The 23,342-nt window shown below is 38.2% G+C and overlaps 2 protein-coding genes across 6 annotated transcripts in view; one reads left to right on the top strand and one right to left on the bottom strand.

Moving 5' to 3' along the window:
* LOC112493710 overlaps window positions 1–4,994 on the bottom strand; it is a 6,834-nt gene extending 1,840 nt beyond the window's left edge. The window contains exons 1-2 of the mRNA XM_025080407.1: window positions 4,923–4,994; window positions 111–200 (exon numbers count right to left, since the gene is read on the bottom strand). Coding sequence (XP_024936175.1) covers window positions 111–200; window positions 4,923–4,938 — 106 coding nt within the window. The 5' untranslated portion in view covers window positions 4,939–4,994. The remainder of the gene's footprint in view (window positions 1–110; window positions 201–4,922) is intronic.
* The window catches only part of LOC107263034 (leishmanolysin-like peptidase), a 181,466-nt gene extending 159,090 nt beyond the window's left edge, over window positions 1–22,376 (top strand). For 4 of the 5 annotated variants that reach the window (XM_025080396.1, XM_015729824.2, XM_025080395.1 and 1 more), the window contains 11 exons: window positions 12,347–12,458; window positions 13,979–14,160; window positions 16,688–16,891; window positions 17,526–17,751; window positions 17,874–18,067; window positions 18,204–18,212; window positions 18,310–18,442; window positions 18,524–18,683; window positions 18,894–19,060; window positions 19,234–19,353; window positions 19,482–22,376. In XM_025080396.1, coding sequence (XP_024936164.1) covers window positions 12,347–12,458; window positions 13,979–14,160; window positions 16,688–16,891; window positions 17,526–17,751; window positions 17,874–18,067; window positions 18,204–18,212; window positions 18,310–18,442; window positions 18,524–18,683; window positions 18,894–19,060; window positions 19,234–19,353; window positions 19,482–19,637 — 1,663 coding nt within the window. In that variant the 3' untranslated portion in view covers window positions 19,638–22,376. The remainder of the gene's footprint in view (window positions 1–12,346; window positions 12,459–13,978; window positions 14,161–16,687; window positions 16,892–17,525; window positions 17,752–17,873; window positions 18,068–18,203; window positions 18,213–18,309; window positions 18,443–18,523; window positions 18,684–18,893; window positions 19,061–19,233; window positions 19,354–19,481) is intronic. The other variant, XM_015729825.2, reaches the window with a different exon arrangement.
* Window positions 22,377–23,342: the final 966 nt, after the last annotated feature.

Here is a 23,342-nt window from a genome sequence, read left to right on the forward strand (position 1 = left end):
CCCCCCCCCCCCCCGCCTGATCCTTACCAGTGCTAATCATTCTATAGCAATAAATTTTCAGAATGATATTCCTTAAGAAAAAAAATCTTCATTATCAATAATCTACGTACCGTTCCATTCAGCATCCCTCGAAGTATCCTCACGAGAGCTGACAAAGATTTCAACTGAACGGCGGAGTGAAATTTTGAAAGTCTCATGATCTGCAAATGGAATGAAATTTTGCTTTCATTTTATTTTTCCATCGAGCTTTCAAAGCACGACAAGCCTCGACAAGGCACTTCCTACATTCCGTTTCATTTTTTTGTTTTTCCCGTTTTTCTGTGTTGCTCGTAAAACAAAAGATTCACGAGCTAAAAACTCCCTTACTATATATCGCATGCTCCCTGGATAAAAATGAGCGCTGTCATGTCATAAAGGCAGGTCGATATAGATATTCATGGTGGATATGAAATTTATTACTTTTACATTTTTATCAACATCGCGTTACGCGATCTTAAAAGGTAAACTGCAAAATTCCATTCCGAAGGGTGAGACATCTGTATCTCAAAGAAAATATAGTACAAAATCTATCTACGGCATCCAGCATGTTTATCGTGTATCGTAGAACCTCGCTACATTAAGCAACTGGAAAAGGACCATCCCTTTTCATCAGAAAGAACTGCCATTAATCTCTAAGGGCTTTGTGACGACGACTGCCTAACGTCCCGTCTCAATCATTAGTTTTCGATGTCAGGCGCGACCAAGCAGCTCGTGGACATTTTACTCGAAATTCAGTTATTAATCCTGTGGCGCCAGACGAACGGGAAACAATTCGCTGTGACAGTTATTCGGCCCTCCCGCGCCCCTTGTGCCGTTATCGATCTCAGTTTGACAATTGTTTTCTCATGAGGGGTTGCGTAAAGGTGCGTCACTCAACGAAGCGGAATTGTCGCGGCTGCAAGAGGGCTCTAAGGGCGATTGGAAAAGCAAGAAAATATCGCTGAGTGTTTACCGATGAGGTAAAATGGAAATTGACAAGAGAGAGAGAGAGAGAGAGAGAGAGAGAGAGAGAGAGAGAGAGAGAGAGAGAGAGAGAGAGAGAGAGAGAAAGAGTAATGGTGATAACTTGATAAGGAATGAAATAATGGAGAGGGGAAAAAAAGTAGCATTAAGGATGAGTAAACTTTCTAAATTATATTCAAAATGGAGGCTGGTGAGAGTGCCGTCTTTACTTTGGTTAAATAAATAAAAAATAAATAAATATAGAAAAATGAAATGAAGCACCACCCATGGTAACTGTCTCGCGTGCTCTTGATCATGGCTAAACTTTTGGCAAGCAAAGTTTTGCATCGTGCTCGAAGGACGTATGCATATGCATTTTAATGTTATATATCTATATACGTATAACCCAACTGAGTGGGTCGACGCGCGTCTTCAAACTTTGTGACGTACTTACTCGCATAACGCTCTCTCTTCTAATTAAATGCAAATATTTTAGCAGCCTTCTCTGACTGTGCTGGGACATTTCTAAAAAGCTCTGTCTCACTCCTACATTAAGAGAGAGAGAGAGAGAAAGCAAGGGAGAGAGTAAAAGCTGACGAGTACTCGCGAATTAAGCCGCTGACAAAGTCCTCGTGAGGTTTTCTGAACTTTTCATTGGGTCTGATATGTATTGAGATCCATTAAGAGGCCTACTTGAATATTTGAAAATTTTCATATTTTAACATTTATAAAAATTCTTTTTTTTTCACATTGTCAGAAGTACTACTCGTCAAGTATACATTGAAATATATTCGGTAGTGCGCAATATAAAAAAGAGTCTCGGATACTCAAAGTGGTTCGTTCTCATGGAAGCCAGCCCATTGTGTAATTTCATAACTTTTAAATTCAATCCGGCATCAAGTACAGACATACGAGTATACATTTAATACCGTAGCATTATAAACCGATTGATGGAAAACGGCGCGAAAAGCAATAAATTTGAAAAAGATTTATGTCAGAGACAACAAAGGGAAACCCGCCTTAGGGGTGTTTGGGGTTAGAATCCACGCGATTCCTGGTGACACCTAAAACGTATAGAAAATCCTATAAGCCATGCGATAGTCCTATTTCACGTCAAACGACAAGAAGAATCGCTGCAGGAGCAAAGCCATGGATGGATACAAAGGAAGTAAAAGTCTAGATTCAAAAGAAAATATATATATTTTCAATGTACATGGAAATGTGTATACGTAACACGTTGCACCCGTGCGTCTGTGATTTTTAACTGTGTCCTCCACGAGGTCCGACCAACTACAGTAGACATACACCTAGACCCGTACGGAGTTTGCAGAATGTTTTATAGGTCACTATTGGTATAAGATGCTCGGCTACGGGACAGCGAGGTCGGGTAGATAAATGTCCCAGTGAGAATGGGCATCCTGAGATACCCCGTGGGGAAGACGACGGACTCGAGGCAAGGATTCCAGCGGGGAACCTCTGGAAAATTTAATGAAACCTCCATGGAAAATTATTGCCTCCATTGCCAAAGGGCTTCCAAGACGGCCTCCTATCCGGAACCTCCTGGACGGAACCACGGTCTAAAGGGATTCCCGTGATGTCGCTAAAGTAAAGGGCAGGCGGGTAAGGTGTGCGGTAAGGCTAGAAGGTACGGTAGGTTATACCTATGAGAACAGGAGAAGATGGTAAGGGGTAATAGGAAGAAATGGTAGCACTTTAATTCGAAAGCGTCGCCACGATTCGCTCTGGACAATAAATAAACTTCCCTGGATGTGTGCGCGACGGAAAAGCCCAAAGCACTCGAACGTTTACGAGCTCGTAAAGTAAGCCGCTTCGAAATGAAACAATTTGTCTCGCGAGTCAAGACCGTTATTAGTGTGTCACTCTTGCTGGTTGTGTTCTTGGTTAATAACACAATATCTATACATATGGGTATATACATGTATGTATAGAATATGTATACAATACGCGCATAGCCATAATTATAGGTATAGGCATACAGGTTAAACAGAAAATCGTTGAAAGCAATCAAGTAATGGTTTACGAATTAAGTAATTGAGCTCTGCACGTAATTGCCATTATGTTATGCAGGTTAATTATAGAAATCAATAATTATTATATCGCAAAAAAAAATATGCCATTTAATTCCGGCATAATTATCTTGAAAGCTCGTCACGGTAAATTACATTTTAATATAACGAGTTTTTATTAATTCAGGTAAATTGTTAGAGTGAAAGATAATTTGTGGAATGGATCTTCTTGAAGATTTACTTATATGGTATTTTGTTGAACGGTATGTTTTTTTTTTTTTTTTTTTTTTCAACAAATTTTAAATCATTTAACTTATCGTGGTTGTATGAAATATTAGCTGGAGACAGTGCTATGTAGGACTGTGCGATACGAGCATCGTGATGGAAACGATTACGAAGCGCTTAATGTCCCGTTAATGACGGTCATTAGAAATAAAATGAAAGTCAACCGATAAGTTGGCTGATAATTAATAACGTTGCTGGCTGAATAATGGCCCAATTCGAAGAAAACCTCTGACACAATATTTTCACGTTCTTCTGTTTGTTATTAGGCGAATTATCATATGCACCATTTATCATGTAGGTATACAGGGTATAATGTTAATTACAGTGAATTACGTCATCCCTACAGATGAAAAGTGACAGATATTCTCGATGCACATGCATCATTCTATCCATAAAATTGTTCTTTCGTTACGTACCTACATTCGTTCTGTTAATCCTATTAGATTTATTTAATTTTATTAACACACTAAAAAAACAGATCCCTCTACTGTACCTCTGCAGAATTTAATAATATATTATCATAGAACTCATAAAAGATTATGCAATGTGTTCTACCGTGAGATAGATTTTAGTTTTATCAATAAAATTTTGCATTTTTAGGTAAAGCAGCGCTCACGTACTACAGCCATTAAAAAATGACCAAGTATTGCACGTCTGTGATTATTTTACAGAAAATCCGGCCGCTTTGGCATCAAAACGTGAATCAAGGACGCGTAAAATTAAATCGCTTACAGGATACGAAAGTCCTTGTAAAAATTCTCCGGGCACACGTCCATTCCGACTGGGTACTCTAAAATCCATTACGGAAGTGCGGCTTTTGCTGGATAAATCCTCCACCCACTTCCGATTATCCTTAGCAAGGGCAACTACATGCTCAAACTTTTAATCGTATTGATATGCTCGTTAGAAAAAAAAAAAGAACGGAAGACAGATAAAAAACCAGTAATGCTAAATCGCTTTCACATGCGCTCCAACGCGACCTGCTTCACTGATAAGGGATTTTCCAAGCTGAAAAGCTTATCGACCTGCGGATACGATAGGCAGCTACTATCTCATCCTGTCCCTGCATTGCCCTTCGGTACCGGAAATCCCCTTAAACGGTTTGCGAATCTCGACGCGACCTTCGTCTATTCATCACCGACGTACGGGATCCCTTAAAGCACGTTTAAACCAGGTCTGTCGGGCATAACTAACAAACCATTTTGAATAGGTTCGCCCTAAGGTTCTCACATGAAAGTCTCACAGGACGTGTTGAAGAAAATGTTCATATCGTCTAGACTAGACATCTTACTTACGACAACGGTTCGATCCAGTGGCTCAACTCCTAGAACATGCGGTATTCCTTTAGCAACTATGGCAAATCCAATAGGGATTTACAGGAGCCAGGATAGAATAGTATATGATAGTATAGCAGTATAGCATAGCATACTATAGAAGCGGGTAAAATAGCATTTTCCCTTATGCTGGATTTTCTGAGATTCCCTTTCTTCGATTCATAAATATCCTCGAGCTGTAATAACTCATTGAAAAGAATCCATCTTTTATGTATATGGCGGCACGTTAATCATATTTACTTGCCTTAAATTCATATTCATAATAATAATCATGTGAAAACCTATGCTTCCTTACCGAAGAATCTCGTCATTTCATATCGTTTGCGCTTTTACGTTCCAGTACGTATCTGATATTCTGTGCTTAAGGCTTCTCTGCAATGTAAAAGGATACGCAGAGATGTTCTTATGGAATTTACGTCTCCAGGGAAGTGACCCATGCTATGTAAACGAGATTTTTCTTCTTGTCGTATTGCACCGAGTTTCTGACAGACATAAAAAAAGGATTTACAAGTTTGGACTTTAGTAATAAATTGCTAGAAATTCTATATCTCTTTCTTATATCGATATGCTATTGAATAATATTTTTTTTTATAGTTTTTTCTATTCAATCTTTATTTTTATTTTTGTGGATTCTTATTTATCTCACATCCGTATGTCATTGTGTTACTCCTGTCATCATACTCTTTTATTTATTATCTATTATACGAAATCGAACAGGTAGATACTGTAGTTGGGTTCACTTCATTCATTCAGCTCAGTGCACTAGATAATCCTCGATATCGGAACTTGGTTTTGAAACGAATAGAAGAGAGTTTCATGAATCCAGCGTATTCCCTCTGGTGAGGATTCCCGTATTTTCCTCATTCCCCAGCGCGGAAAGAACATGAAGAAAACCCACACGAGAATATCACGAAATTTCGAAAAAAAAAATAAAACTTGCGATTCTGCTGAACGTATTAGATACTATTTTTGTATAGGTATCTCAAGACGCTTTGACTGTTACAATTTTCGTAATAACATGTTACAACCCCACCCTGCCTCTCACAAAAATTATTATTCAGCTGTCTCATTAAAAATTTAATTATCAAAATCTCCATGGGAGATTACGAATGATCAAAGGAGTCGAGGATGTCAAAAATACACAAGGAATATATAATAATTGTATCTAAACTGATTACCTGAATATTATAATCAGATATAAAATATCTTTGGAATTTAACATAACTGTCTGTTCTATATTTTTTTTTTTCCATCTGACAATTAAAGTATCTCACTTACAAAATACTTAAAGCTTGTACTGGGGGCAATACAAATTTGCTAAAATTTGTTAAATTTCCTAAAAAGACTATACATCAAAGATCACGTATATCAAAGATACCTCAGAAGACGGCAGTAGGAAGCCTGGCTAAAATTTTTTAAACGAACAAGTATATTTTTCGTAGCAGCTGCTTTTGCTTCCGGTTCATTCTTTTAATATCGTAATGGAGCAAATACAAATCTGCCGCGTTAGATCCAGCGACGTATAAAGTAAATAAAAACTTGAAAGCTGCATACTTGTATGTTTCATTACTTTTACTCGTCCAGTATTTTTCGCCATGTTGCAACGTACCCCCTCGAGATATGTATTACGCGATAATCCGTAACATAAAGAGTAGCTAAATTAGCTCATTGGTTATTAAATTGCTGCTTCCAATTTTACGTCAATACATTAAATTTTTCCCATAACCACGAAAAACTTTATTTATTAAAATAAGGAAGAGGACACTTTTCGTCGTGATAAAGTAAAAAGGTACACCAATTTTTTTCTATCTCTCTCTCTCTCTCTCTCTCTCTCTTTATGTGTGGATGTGTTTATACGCACTAGCTAAAGAAACCAAGACTCGTTCATTCGAAAGAAATGCCATGAACGATGATGGTTTTTCGGCAGACAAGATAAAAAAAGTTAAACGTAAGGGTACTATCGCTTTATGTGTGGATGTGTTTATACGCACACTTTTCGTCGTGATAAAGTAAAAAGGTACACCAATTTTTTTCTATCTCTCTCTCTCTCTCTCTCTCTCTCTTTATGTGTGGATGTGTTTATACGCACTAGCTAAAGAAACCAAGACTCGTTCATTCGAAAGAAATGCCATGAACGATGATGGTTTTTCGGCAGACAAGATAAAAAAAGTTAAACGTAAGGGTACTATCGATATAAAGGTCTTAGCTTTTTCCAAAGGGGTGGATGGTAGTTTTGTCGCTACTTTCTATTTCTTTTTTTATATCCCTGCCACTTTTCTCCCCCTCTTTTACTCCCTCTCTCGTTCCCCCCCTCTCTCTCTCACTCACTCACTCCCTCACTTGGGTTTCCTCATTGTAGCCTCCCCCAGTCAAAACCACCCCTTCCTGGATTTTCTTTCATGTTATCAGGGAATCTCGTGTCTTCTCAACCCTCGATGCAGGGATACTCGACTAGTCTACATTCATCTTCCCTCTGATGACCTCCTTCCTGCGTCGTTTATTTTTGTCTCTCGTGTCGCGCTTGAGATTCCTACGCCTCTTTAGACAACTACGAAAACTCAGACAAAGTCAACCCTCTCCCGCCAACCACCCCGAGGATGAAAAAAATGTATGGCTTCAGGAAACAACGTAAGCGCGATGATCTCGAAATTTTTTCACGAACATCAGATATATGGAAATCGTTAAAAAATATTTAATTATATCAAATACACAATATATATGTATAATATCAAATAGCTCTCGGATATCTTCCAAGCGAGTAGCCAAAGCATCCCAATGAATCAACCATAATTGCTATAGCAGCCCCTAACGATCCCGTTCCGGACAGAAACCACGAAAATCGTCGGATTGACCGCAACCACTTATACAAGCTCATCGAATTAGAACGGTTCACCCACAAGCAGGCTTTAACGGAAAATGAAGTTTCGCAGGAACGATCGCTCGTAGCCCTATTCGCGGCCATAATTGCTCCTGAGTCGAACCGCGGTTAAATTGCGTAACCGTGACAAACAGAGCTCCCTAAACCACACGTCAGATCCTATCCAATTGTTTCGGGAGTCACGATAGCTTTCAGTCACTGCATGGAGTCGAGAGACCTCCATAGCTGCCATAGATCCAAATTGATACTAAATTGGCTTTCATCGAATGAAGATTATTACCCTCCATACGTGTACGAGCTATTATTAGTAGCAATATTGTTATGAACTCATCCTGACCGAGTACTCATATGTCCTTAATGTCCCATATGTCTGACCACGCGTGTGCCGATACTACTTAGAGTCGGACACGTGGTTCATTTCGAACGTTAACTCTCTTACAAAACTACTCACTTATCCTGATTTTACGTCGCAGGTCTCCTCTGACTATTCTTTCTGTTTATCCTTCCTTGTTCCTAAGGTCCTGTCATCCTTCTCAAGTACTCTTCGAGTTCAGTTCTAGAATTTTGATATGCCATTTGACGTTTGGACGCCTGAGGAATCGTGTAATTTTGGTTAACCGTAAAGCCGGAAATCACTTTGCTGAGCTTGCGGCGAAAATTTCTCGGAGCTATTCTGTAAAAGCGTCTCTTGACATTATCGTGGACTCGCGGTGACAGTTCGGTGCGAAAACGATAAGAGTCTCCCCCGTCACCACGACCACTGAGCAATTAAAAATTTTAGATAAGACTTTTTCTTTACGAATATGAACATATGCTACATCGAAGACTTTAAGTGAACTCTATTTTGAAAATAATTAATGACGTCTCAGTAGAATTCAATATGATGGAATGTCTTTCGACTTTTTCACTCGTATGACGATGTCTGAATACCTATTACGCAGATGTAAAAAGCATGTATATATGTGGCGTAATAGAAAAACTATCTGGCAATGATAAAATTTTCATAGCATACAGACGTCCATACCTAGTCAACGGGAGAATTAACTATTCCCTAGTAGAATAATCTTTAGTAACGAAAGCCTAGCAAAGGACGGGAAAGACCAAAAGGAACAGCGCATCGGATTTTCTTTCTCAAAGGAATATATCGAAACGTGGTCGCACATGAATGCCTTTGGCTTCTGGCCTGAGTCACATATCGCTTCGCACTATACGTACGTATGTGTCACATGCTTCGTACCTTATATACTAGTAATATATTATACTGAAATATATACTATATATAATACATGTCTGCTTACGCTAAAGGAAATACCTACATGGAGCAAGAGTATCAAGACTTGTGAATATTTGAAAGAAACATCGATTTTCTCTGTATCAGAAAAAAAATCGATCGATTCGTATTTTTTATAGATTAAATTAAATTAATTGTCGTATCTGAATTTTTCGTAAAATTAAACAATTTATGTAAATACGTGTGGTAATATTTTATTGATAAGTTATCAAATGATTATAGGGAAATTTCGTACTCGATTAATAATATCGACTGACGACATACCAGCCACTGTACAGGTTAATGGTTACATGACGCGTTTCATAATGGATTAAGGGTAGATCGGGGTGCTGGCTGCTGACAGGAACGAGATGAAGGGTGTGGCTGGTGTCCAACAAGTTCCCGGTAATGCAGAAAGCGTGTCACTGCGACAAATCCGTACTCAGAGTACGATAAGCAAGCGAAAAGGTAGACGAGGAATGAATGCTGAAAATAGAGGTTGAAGATTAAGGTAACATCGAGAATTTCACGAGAGCCTCTCGATTCTATTCCTTCGTGCGGTTCATACTTCTCAGAGTAATTCGTCCGGTAGAAGTGGATGGGAATGTTAATACGACAGTAAGTAATAGTGAAATTTCAATTTTATTTTATGGCATCTCGTAAATTGCAACTATCCCATAAGCAGCCCCCTAACCCCTTTCACGGATAAAGGGTTCGTACTTAAGTATCTCCATTTCCATAACATATGGCCCATTAAATGGGCCTTTTGTAATCTCGAGATTTTGGGTTTTAATGCCTATCCCCTTCTCCACCTGCGAATTTACTACCGCCCTTGCTTTAAATCCTTCTTATCTAACTTCGCCAAAGGTTATTATTACCTACTGGACATTGTATGTATATAGGTGTATTTGAAACTTTGTAGAATTAAATCAATTAGGTATTATTAATATTCTTTTATTTAGCTGCAATTGCGAAGCGATCAACAAAAATGATCAAACTGCTTCATTGTCCGTTGTCCGCTAGACAAAACCAATGCTGGTGAATATTTGAATACTTTCCAAGCAATTTACTAACGCGAAGGTATTTCCTCCTGCCACTACTATTTCCGCTTTTATTCTCCCTTTGGTACCTCCGTACCTCACGGTCTTCTTTTCTTTTTTCTTTTCGTATTTTCTTCTTCTACCATCGAAGCTCAAGCCAATCTACCTTACCGTTCTATACGTACTGTCTTCTTGGCTCTGTACTTTCCCTGAAACACGAGACAAAAGACAATCTGGTCTGTTGGAATTCTCGAAGCTTGAGAACTGTTCTTCTACGGGGCCTTCGCGCACCCTATTTATACGCTCCTGGATAGAAACTCACGATTCTCCAAAAGATTTAGCATACAATAGATAGCTATTGGTTATTGCCAGGCTGTTAAGTGAAATTGCGCGTATTTTCGAAATCGAATATTTCTTTCTCTCTCTTCTAGGTTCGTGTGTCTCTCTCTCAGTCTCTCTGTTAGAAACAAACTACCCCCGTTTCTTGCAGCAATCCTAAATAAGCCGTCTACCACCTTCAAGGCAGAGAGTTGATTAGAATCATTCGAGATTCTCATCGTATTAATTCAAAGTGTAGAAATTCCTTTGAACCTTCTAATGTCTACACCCAATTATTTCTCGTTCTCCGTAATATGAATATATAGTACACAGTATCTTATTCCACCTCCATAAAAGAAACATGTCGTCTCCGTACAGTTACCAATATCCGTCCACTAACTTAATGATGAACCAATCAACATTTATTCGTTTAGATCAATGGTGTATATAAAAACAAGATACAAATATGTTTTGTCAATACACATTTTGCAGAAAAGAAATTCACTTAGTTGAAATTAAAATATAATGGGATATAACCTCTAAATGTACTGAACGTTTAATCATAAAAATATCAGAGCAATCAATTGAATGATATAAGAAAACAAAGATATATGCATGTATATATATATATAATAGGAGTAAAAAACTGTTTTGTTAAAATCATCCAACAATGTGGTGTCGCACATCGTACTAGAAACGACATTCTCTTCAAAAACTCGAAATTGCACGTGAATATTCAGCGGATGCTGGGATACTAGAACTTTTAGCATAAAAAAGTGCACTTGTGCGAGCAGTGTTGTTTTATGTTTGCAGTGAGTTCGCCTTAAGGTGTCTGTTGTCCTAGTAAAAAAAATTCTCAGAATACTTTCCATGGGTTTCTTTTTTTTTTTTTTTTCACGGCACGCGCCATCTTAATGGTACCTTCATTTCCATTTTTTTCAGCTTTCTTTCCCTTTGTCCTTCGCTCCACCTTACTTGCAATTTCGTCCCCTTTCTTTTTTCTTTTTTTTTTTTAATATCCGCAATTTTCACCAGGCCGTTTCCATTCTGTCGCTGTGACATAAGCCTACGGGGCTGCTCGCCCTCGTGGCTCTTCGTAATTTCGTAGAGTCTTTCGCGGAGGGTGTAAAAGTCAGCAAAAGACAGAGAAGTAAAGCTATACCTCCAGGTGAGGGCTTATAGTCAGAGAAAATCGTTTAGCCATAAATTGCTCTTTATATTTCTCGCTCGATGCTCGTTTAATCGAGTCGTCCAAATAAATCTCTTCTTCACAGTAAAAAAAACCAGAAGTGGAAAAAAATGGATGGCAGAAAAAAAACAAAAATCTAAAAAAAAATTTAAACGAGCCTTTGAACTGCGCGATGTGTTTTCACACGCGTTCTCATGTATGAAGGCAATAGCCGTGATAGAGCGATGTGAATGAAATGCGGATTACATTTTCGATATGATTAATTCATGGAACCAACCTCCCCCCCCCCCTGCCGATGATTCAAGCCCGTTACGCGACCCCAAGCGCTCCTAATGGATGTTTGGTGGACGAATCGGGGTAAACACCGTTGCAAAAACCTACACACTATATGCAGGCCGATCTCGACAAGTACTTTTTAATGACACATCTAAACGAAATCTACTTTACCGACGTAAATCTATTTCTAACAACATATTTTTCAATTCAGATATGATCATCGTAATGTCAATTGGCAGCCAAACGGAATTGATTTTTGACAGAACAAAGTTACATCACTAATTGTAGTCGCTGTATGAAAATCACTTCGATGACAAATCGTTGTTTCCTTCGATGAAATCCCCCAATCTCAAAATCTACGTGTGTACATGAAACCCGTGAAAATTGTAACATCACTCTACGGGATGATCCTAACGTGAAAACGTCCTTGATTCAACGCCATCAGTCATGGCGAGGAGGATTTCGATTAAACGTCCAAGCGTTACGGACAATTTGTGTAAGTGTCGTCGGGGCTTTTCGGATCTGCATCTGAAATTTCAGTGTCGAGCATCCGATTAAAAGCCCCCGTTTCGATGGTGGTACATTCCAATTGAGGTTCTACCCTTAATCCAATAGTACGCGAAACGGATCTAAAACCCTTCCATCGTAAAATCATGGCTCAGGATTGGCCAGTGTCCCGATACCCATACTAATACCCATTATCATTGACAAACGATTGAAGTCTCCTATCCGTTTTAATTTGTTACAGGAAATGCGAGACTAATCAGGTCTTCGTTAAAAATCAACACACCTACTGCATAGACACCTGTCGCGAGACTACGATGTGCGGCGAGGTTATAGTTCCCGAAGAACATCTGGACGTGAGTAATATTGTGATTAATTAAAAGCATAATTTATACATTATAGAGTCGGCCAATTAAATTTAATACATAATCACGACCCTTTATTATATCACAGACATTTTTCGAAATATTTTTCCCATCCTTTAATATACTTTTACGACTGCCAAGTGTCTTTCTGTTATTCTTGCCACTGAGTTAGAATTAATTAAAAGTGGCTGTCATGCCCATTAACAACCTCTAAACGTCACGCACAATTTTCGATATGGAATGCCCCCGATAGGTACATATATCTAGGAAATGTGCGTGCCAAAGCACGAGGTAGCCTATGCGTGATGTAGTGTGGCCCACGTGACTGTGTGTACAGATTAAAAATACAATGAGTAGCTCATTGGGCTATCGTAATTATTAATCAAATTTGCTCACGGAAACCACGCAGTCACCCCGTTGTAAAGCAAGACCGTGTTCTCCATTAGGAGCTATATATATATATATAACAGCTACGGTAACAAAATAGCCAGGATGACTTATTATCGTGTCAAGATTAATGAGTAATATAAATTGTGTCCACTTCATCAGCTTGCTCCGTTCGATATCATTAACAATATATTTTTATTGAAAGAGATTAAATCATCTTCCTTTATGTACTATGTTAATGTAACATTGAAATAATTATCCTCTGTAAATTCATATATTACTTCAGTAATAACAATACGTACTTAATTACTTATATGCTGGCAGTGAAAGAAAACGAGTAACGAGTCTAGACGGCATTTATATATGTAGTTATAAAACAACGTTAATCCACCTTCATTAACGTCATTAAATGATAATTCAGTAACGAATCGGATGCTACTGAAAAATATCTGACTTTGCCTAGTTAGTTCAAAAAATAGTACGTCAATTCGAAGGTTTGATAATTGCCTAGAATCCAAGTGAAAAAGGATCAAATACATATGATAGTAAGGTTTACGCCATAATGGGAACTTCGTTCACCTCTTTTCCTCACTATTTCGCTCATCTTATTTCCGAGGATTACTTTGAGTTGTGTAAGGGTCGGCTATACCGTGATACCACCCTCGCACTTTATCTAAGAAGAAGCGCGTGACGGCGCAACAGACCTCTATAATTGGAAGATGGCTCGTCGTCTTCTAATAAGAGTACCACTCCAAGGAAACCTTATGGATACGAACGAGAGGACCTCGTTCCTTTCTCTCTTTGGGTCCTGAGAAACAAAACCCAGAATAAAGGAATTGCGTCATAGCTGAATTTCTCACGCAGTTGCCTCAGGGAGTATCGTATTCCTCTTTTATGAAGGAAATTGACCCACCCGGAAGGAAATCAATAGCCGAATGAACTGTTTGATATTCGATACCCTTATACAATACGATATATCTCTGTATATAGGCCTACTGCGATTCGCACCCGGAAATTGAATTAAAATCCGATCCTCCATTATAATGATAATGAAATGAAAGTATCTCAAAGAAAAATGGCTCGATATTAACATTTTCTTTTTTCATATTTTTCACATTACTTAGGTATGCAGAACGTGCAACGCTACGGGACACGAATGTGACGAAGCTAAAGGAAGTCAAGCAGGTCCTGGCATCGATGGTGCCGACTTTGTATTCTACGTTTCAGCCGTGCAGACCGAACGATGTCACAAAGGACTCACAGTTGCATATGCTGCACACTGTCAGCAGGAAGCTGCCCTCGATCGGTAAGAATCGTAATGTATTTTCTTAACTCGTCACCGATTACGAAAAATTTGAGAGCTAACGTACGTCACCTTCGGCCGTCCACCCTTCGTCCATGCATCCGCATGCCAGACGGGCGCGAGTCAATTTTTTTTTTTCACCGAGAACTGTAAAGCCTCGACTCCGCGAAATGAGAAACGCGACCGTAGGTGCTGATCCTTTGGATCGCGTAGAATCAGCAAACGCAACTGGATGCACGAACGGGAGCGAACGGTTACGGAAATGCACGACCGCTCAGACTGCTAGGTTGGGGTAGACAAGGTCGGAGTGAGCGTCAGGTAAATAGTGCCGGAAAGAGAGAGCAACTGATCGAGAACGTAACAGAGCGAATCGGAGATATAAAATCGAAATCCCTTTACCGATTAATAAAATGGGAATACTCACAGGAGCTGATTCAGCTGATCCGTGATGGCCGAGAACTGCATCCAGGGGACGCTCGGGTGGGCACTGCATTGCACCTCCGAAACATACGCGAGAATGTCCGATAGTGGATACCGCGGGAACCACACAAGCGAGAACTTTCTATGCCGTATAGGAAACACAGTTAGAAAAACTATCAAGGAATAGCACGGGAGCGCGAACCAACTCGAGGCACCCTGATCGGTGTCCCAAGAGAGACTGCTTTGACAGTAGTCAAATTCGCGAAATAATCATTCTGATTTATCGGGATCTTTATAGCCGATAACTCTTATCCTTTCCCCTGGAGTCGTCCCTTTAAACTAAATCGAGGGCGATCCTTAACAAATCGGTACGTGACTCTTGGAGATCCTCCAGGGCATCGGGCGACAGCTGGGCAGCACATGCTTAACTCCGTTCAGGAAGTTCCTCCTCTGCCCTTAACCGTATCAAACTCTGCCCGCTCTGCAGCCCTTTGTCTCTCTCCAGCGGGGCGCCGGTGTCTCACTCGGAGTTCTGCCGGTCCGTGGAGACGTCTCCGTTGGGTCCTCTCATCTGCCGGCAATTCGTACGTGGAGAATTATCTCTCCACAGCAGATTCGAGTACCTTGACCTCGGCTAAACAATAACAAACCTTTCCGAGAGCATTGGCGTATCTATACCAATCAACCCGAGAGCGTAGCTTCTAATCAAGGTGGCGACCCGAAGGGAACCAGAAAGCCAGAATGTTATCTAAATCGGTAGGTGGAGTCGCCTTGTGACCATGAGTCGAAAAATCACGTCACAGAATAAATATTTGAAAAAATGTATATACTTGAATATTAAAGATACTATATATATTTCAGTCGAAAAGACCCGTGTTGGTTATAATTTGATTGATATAACGAGGAATTTATATACCGTACATACCGTTCGAATTTTTTATTTTCACTATGTGGAGACTCGTTACGTAATATTTGTCCATTGAGAATGGTGCATGATTTTATTATTGTCAGGTTAGGTCGATTAAAGTACAAATGAGTTGTCGTAGTAGAGAAACTGCTCTGAGATTGCGAGAACGATCCCTGCTGCTCGTTAATAATAATAAGAGCCCTTCGAAGCGACCTTAAAACGCAGTCAAGTGAAAACGTCACTGTGCCTCGCAGAGAATATATATAAAATTGACACGGCACCTCCTCGTTATTCGTTATACGTAAAAATGAGCACGTGCAAACAGCGCGAAGCTTTTTATATAATTAACTTTTTTTTCCATTTTCTCCCAAGATATCATGTCCTAGTGGTAATAAGGTTCATATGCTTTCTACTATGTACGTATAAACTGACATCCCTACGCTCGTCTTTCTCGTTAAAATTCGTTCCGTTTCATCCCTTTTTTTCTCTCTATCTTCATTTATTATTAGACACGCTAATTGACGGTGCTGCTTTAGTATTTTGTCCTCGTGTACGAAAACGTATGCAGGGAATAATGATTTCAGGCAGATTATATAAGTCTCCATGGTTTAAAGTGAACAATGAGATTTATGAACGGCAACTTGTAATTGGCAGGACATCCTTTAAATTCTCTGTAACGCGTCACGTTCTCCTTAATCTTTCTAATAAACGAAAAGCCAAAAATGAACGATCAAACTACACGTGAAACACAATCTGAAGGCAAATTATGTAGGAAGTGAAATTTGCATTATCGATCAAGCCACGAGATCGTTTGAATCTACCTAATGAGAATTCTAATCAGAAGCCGAAATGCCGTAGCGTCAAGCTGACTTTAATTAAAGCACACGATGCGATTGGGCATATCGCAAAATCCTGGAATTCGAGATTGGCTGTGGAGAGAAGCCTTCATTAGATATGCCATATTAAATAGGCCTGCCAGTCCTTGCCAACCATGGTAGTACCAAACTATAGGCACATGCAATAAGCAGCAACACAATGTAGCGCTGGAGCCGTACAATTTGTGAGGTTGTGTATACAATCTCTTTCTCGATATATGTATATATGTAGAATATTCTTTGATGACTCTTCTATATCGTTCTCTAATATCAATTTGAATTTTCATCACTATAGACATGTCTACATGGAATTCAATTTTCTCCACAGGCCAATAGCTGGTCACGCCAATCTATGTCCGGAGAGCATCAGCACGAAGCCTCAAGAACTGGAGACCCTGTTAAGTACAGTGAAGCACGAGATCCTTCACGCCTTAGGTTTCTCTGTCAGTCTTTACGCCTTCTACAGGGATGAAAATGGCGAGCCAAGGACTCCCAGGAGATCGGATACTGGGAAACCAGCTCTCAACGAGAAGTGAGTCCATCCATCTTGAGAAATCTTATACTTAGTGGAAAATTATATACTCTTGTCAGACGGTTCTAGAATCCACATTCCACATTTTTTACCTTTGACCCTCATCATCGTACTCTACTCAAAATAATTCCTCTGGTGGGCTATGCATATGTATGAGACGCTTTAAGACTGTTTTAATGTAGTTGAAATATTTATGATTGAGTATTGACACAATTAAAATGAAGAAAATTTTCTCAAACGAATTTGATGATTCTGTTACTTCTTTCTGAAATTCCATTTTCCACTCGTTCTCTCCCCATTTATCTGCATGCGACACCCTTCTGGAATCGTTATTTGAATTCATTCATCATGTTGATCTGTGGATGGGCTCTGTCAAAAACAGCGTTCAGATTTCTAGAGACGCGTGCGCGCTTCCAGCATCCATCTCATCCTCTGTATCAATCATGCAAGACACATCTGTCTCCGTACGGGTATTTTCTGCACGTACGTGAAACGATTCACGTAAATTGATCCGACATTGTTCTGACAATGGATTAATCTGTCTATTAATCAACTGAATCCTTGATTGATCACTTCTTTGATCCTGATCAGTAATGCTATAGAATTAATTATCGAGTCTGTTTTTTATCCTTAGACTTCAAACTCATCAGTGGAGTAACGATACTATCATGACGATAATCAGACGTAACTGGCAGGTTCGTGATGGAGCTATTGAGAGAACTATGCAAATGATTGTTACTCCAAGGGTCCAAGAAGAAGTACGAGCTCACTTCGGTTGCGACACCCTCGAGGGAGCCGAATTGGAGGATCAGGGCGAGGATGGCACAGCTCTTACTCATTGGGAGAAAAGGGTTTTCGAGGTTCGTATTCAATAATTCTGTCTGTTATTTATATCTTGCTTTTATAAAATTTAATTTATTACCTCGATGGCAAATTTGATAAGAACTTAATTAAATTCTGTAATTGATTTGCATTCCCTCAGAACGAAGCCATGACTGGGACTCATACACAGAATCCAGTATACTCGAGAATAACTCTTGCTCTTATGGAAGATACTGGCTGGTACAGCGCTAATTACTCAATGGCCCAGGAACTTGGTTGGGGTAGAAATCTGAAATGCGATTTCGCAATGAAGTCCTGCAAGGAATGGATCTCTTCTAAGTCTTCCCGCTTGTCGTGAGTATCCAATTAGTATCATTAAGCCTCTGTCACTTTGACGTAACAAAATTACTTTACTGTAACTAATTAAACTTTGATAAAATTTAATCAACCACCATAATACCTTTTATACCTCCACTAACAATGGATACAGAGATGAAAAGTAAGTCGAGCAAACTTAAAGTCACACCTCAAACATTTTTTAGTCCCACTGTCAGACTTCTTGATAAAAAATTCTCATCGTTTCTCCTTCTTTCCAGGGGTAAGAAGATCCATCCCTTTTGCAACAAAGTCAAACAGGATCCTTTGCAAACTGAATGCACTGATGATAGGAGTTCCGTTGCATTATGCAACTTGGTTGAACACTCCCAACCATTGCCTAAGAAATATCAGGTGCTTTGAAGAAACTTTCACATCCTCTTTTGTTCTGGCAACAACAATCTAGTACTTATTCACCATTATGTTTACTCGTAGAACTTCGATTCCATACCGCATGTACCACCTGGCAAGGAGCGATACTACGGAGGATCCGTTTCTCTAGCTGACTACTGTCCCTATATCCAGGAGTTTACCTGGAGGGCACGGAATATCGTTGTCAGAGGTTCCCATTGTCTCTACGAGGAAAACAATCCGCGTAAGTTCAAAAGCAACTTCCATTTTTACCATTAAGGAATATTCTCATGAGTTGAATGAAAATCTTCTGCAACCACCTTGATCTTACAATTACTCTTCTAGATTACTAGAAGCACAACGTGCTATTTTGCACCTTTTGCGCTTCAACAAGTAGAGTCAACAAGTTTTAGTCTTCTGAAAAATAATATATTGCTTCATCCTATCGTTTCAGATCCTGAAAAGAATTTTGCCTTGGAAAAATATGGCACCCACTCGAGATGCTTTGACCACACTAATCAAATGTGGGAAGAAAGAACGTGTAAGCATGCCAGACAATGGCAGCATTGGGGTTCAGGATGTTATCAATACAAATGCGAAGCTGGTAGACTCCACATTATGGTGGGTAACGTTAAATCAAAATGGAAATACTAATTGTAATTACTGACTAACGCTAGTAAGAAGCTCTTATATTCATCTGAAACTTTTTAACTGAGATTTATTTATATCACAGTGCTATGATATAATTTTATCCTAATACCTCTGAATCTCAATATCATTAACTTCCTTTATAGGTAGCGAACTATACATACACTTGCTATCATGCTGGACAAGAAATAGCAATCAGGATAATGCAGAACGAATGGCTGCACAAGGGAGCTTTGATATGTCCACCCTGTAAAGACATTTGTCAGGTGAGTTTCTGGATAATTTCTGAAGCATCTTTTTATTCCGAGAACTTACTGAAGTTAATAAATGTTTTTTTTTCTTATTATTTTCTTTTAAATCCAAATACTAATCGTATAATGGATTTTTGTTTTAGGCGGAACTCAAAGCCCAGGGCCAATTCTGTAAAGTAGGCGATGAACATCCGCCAGCGACGTATTATCACAGGGACAATCTTGACTGCGGATCCGCAGGATTTATAATTAACCTATCTCTACTTATGGCTATGGTAGTTCTACCTGTTGTCAGATGATCTGCCGTTGAGTTCTAGCTAATTTTCTATTGTTATCGAGAGAGATACCTATAAAGATCATCGTTATGAAAAAAAAAAGAATCATGCATCGTCGAAACACCGTGAGAAGGAATTTAAGTCCTAAGACAAAACGTGAGCTTGACTTTAATCTGATATTAATTTCTTTTCATGAAATTTCACGAATTCCATCCTCCTATTTATATAATTGATTGTCGGACTCTCAGGTTTGTAAAAGTCACGACTGACATGAGTCGCATCACTAATACCTTTAGACTTTCAAGTTTTAAATGGGCTTATATTTAAAGGTCCTTTCTAGAAAGTAAAGCTGCCTATCGAGTGAAGTATGATTTTGAAAGAGAAAAGTGTACAATGGATTTTTTCGTAGAATTATGCTTTAAAATTTTCCTATAATACGAGGTACACAGTGCTTCTATATATATGTATATTGTGCTTACAATATTATTGTTAAGCGCATTCTTTTTTATTGCGTTGCCTCAAAGATACCTAATTTCTTTTTTGAAAATCATTGTACTTGGACAGCTCTTATGAATTTCGTAAAGCGCATAAAGATTATCGATTCTATGGTGCTTGAACGTAATTAATTTATGCGCAGCACGTATTTTCTTAGATTCAAATCGTGTGGAGCATGAAACGCCATATCGTAAAGATATTAAAAAGTAAATAAAAAACGTGGAATACGATAAGACGTTTTCAACGAGTATAAATATTGAACATTACGTTATAAATCTAATATACGATTATAAAGATAAAAAGAAGTGTAAATAATTAAGAGAACAAATGAAAAACATAAAAAGAAGAAGAGAAGAAAAAATGTTACTATTGATCAATCGTTGTCGCACTTGAAGTGTAAAATCCAATTAATCGAACACACGATTTTTAAGCGTTACGACATTTAATTTTTTAATCAAATTCCCACTCTTGCGTTATTATATACCGACACACGCACAGTAAAAATTACACTCAATTTCGTTAAATGTTCCAGCCATGCATGAAGATCAATTTCACACATGGGCTTTTCAATGCTTTTAAGATGAAATTTGTCTGATAATATTTCCAAGCAAATTACACCAGTGTTTTCTTCGAATTTGAATAATTCTTCCTGTGCGTACGAAACTTGTGAAATTAAATTAAACCTTACGGTACAGTCATAACCTCGAAATTACGTTATAATTGGTTCCGCCATAGACGACGTTAGTAAAAATGATATAAGTCGAGCACACATTAACATCGAACGGATGAGGAGAGTGAAAATTAAACTACGTTAAAAGACGTTAATACGTAATCACCCAATCACGTAAGTCCGGGAGATAACTGTATATTGATTATAAATTATAAGGATAAGCCGAAGTACGCGACAGCTGAAACGATATTATTTTGTTGTCGTCTTGCGATTGATCCCTATCGATGTATTACAGGTCGAGGCTCGCTCCACAGTTACAATACTTGGTACGGAATTCGATCGATTTCTTTAATTATTGTTTAGAAATTAAACATTCTTTAGATCTTAAGTTAATTTTGTAAACTGTAGAGGTTATCATTCCCGTTCGAATTTCACACGTTGGCAAAATACCCAGATTCTACATCAAATGCATTAAGTCAATACAGTATATTCATGAAAACTTGAAGATAAAAAGTGAACAAAATTCTAATGGAACTGTGAAAGTTGTATTATAATTCCAAAATATATATATAGTTCTTTCACGACAATAGAAATTGATGTAGGAGCCATGTTTTTTTACTTTCAAAGAGTCCCTCAAACATCACTCGCTATTCGTGGACCGACTGTAGTAATTCCAAATTCCAAAGTCAATGTGGGAGCATCGCTTGCAGTCCTAAATTAAAATAATAAATATCGTACCAATAGATGTATCTCATTAATTTTTGTACAGAACAACTAATTGAGTACGAAACAAGTGGCTCAGCGCTGAATCTTTTGGTAAATATCCTTGAAGATTCGCTGCCATTGTAATTACGTTCTATTCGACTTAGATTATCCTAAGGGAACTATGGCGAATACTTTACTGGTCTATGACCTTTTCCCTGCCATGTATCATAAATCGATTGAAATAAAGTCATTTTTTAAATAAAAACCGGATGCGAAGGGCACACTTATGAAAGAGTGTAAAATAACTATCGATTAAGAAAATGAATAGTGATTCAATTAGGAGTCTCCGTGATAAATTGTACGTCCGTAAATGGCGGACCAATACAGTTATATGCTTATTAAAATCGATAAAATGCTTAATGAATTTTTTTAAATCTTCCAATAATTTTAAAATTTCGATGACCGACTTGTTCTTGATAATAATGCACCAATGAGATTGTCCACATCTTGTCCCTGTTAAAGCAAGACTTCCGTAACCAGTGACAATACACTAATGACGTAACGAACTGTTGCATAAAAAAAGGGGGGAAACGACAATCGATGAACGGTACCACCCCAAAAATAATCGTTCCCAGCGTTTTCTCGAAGATTCCATGCAAAACCGCCATGACAACACTAATTCTTATTATTGAATTGATCGATGTTCTGTATATACAAGGTGAATAAGAGATACAAATCTAGAGGTATAGAGATTGGGACAACACAGTGAACAAGTACTAAGCACTGCGTAACCAATTTAACCTATAAGACTATTTTCCCCTTCTGTAAAATGATGGCGATCAGATTTTTTGATATCACATATGTTTTTTAATAAATTCTGTATTAAAATAGAAGTGTTGAAACTCTGCGGTAAAAGTCCAATGATTTTAAATTTGATAAAAAATTCTCGATTCACCCTTTATATACACAGTAACACTATGCGAAATACAATATTATTATGTGCACGTTGTAATCGTTAACTTTTCTTTTCCTAAGGTTTTGTGCCATTCGTAATTAGGGTAACGATAATTACACGCTAAGTTAAAGGGACCCATTTGTTTTACTCTTTATTGTTACCTAGTGTTTGATAGAGTTTAAATAACACATGCTAGATTACTCGTGAGTCCTATTGTTTAGGAGCGAGCGTTAATTTATACATTGTCAAAATCTCTTACGCATTAATGTAGCAATTAAAACAGATTCCTCTATAAGAATTTATCGGAAGCAGTAGAGAATTTTCTGTAACACTGTTAAAATATTGCTAAAAACGACAAAACATTTGTGACATCACAACAAACCTTTTTCTATTGGTGAAAATGCTTCTATAAAGATGTTGCTAATTATTACTTTAATCGTGGACTCTTTGTTACGTTTCTTTCTATTATGAAGGATATACAATATGATACTGAATATATTTAACAATTTTGTAAACACTTAAAAGAGACTTAATGATTTTTCAACGCGTCGTCACTTAAACGTCTGAAAACCTTCACTGTAGGCCTGTTAAACTTTTAAACAAATTATTTTTTTACGCCTTTGCGCCATCTCGGACACGCCAATGAACAGAACAGTGAATTAATGATGTAATCGATATCGAATATTTGTTATCGTAGAAGAAATATTCAAAACTAAGATGTAATAAAAGAAAATACCTATCTCTCGTGTGCCTATTTACATGCTTATAACACGATGGTACTGCGACATTGAATATATTAAAAAATATGAGTATATCGGATTATTGTATTACAATGTGAGATCTACTTTGAAGTGCTGAGATTTTCTATAAGGCTTGTATAACAATTAAATGACGCGTTTTATCG

This window comes from Cephus cinctus, unplaced genomic scaffold (assembly GCF_000341935.2).
Source record: "Cephus cinctus unplaced genomic scaffold, Ccin1 Ccin1_scaffold0132, whole genome shotgun sequence".
NCBI classification, from domain to species: domain Eukaryota; kingdom Metazoa; phylum Arthropoda; class Insecta; order Hymenoptera; family Cephidae; genus Cephus; species Cephus cinctus.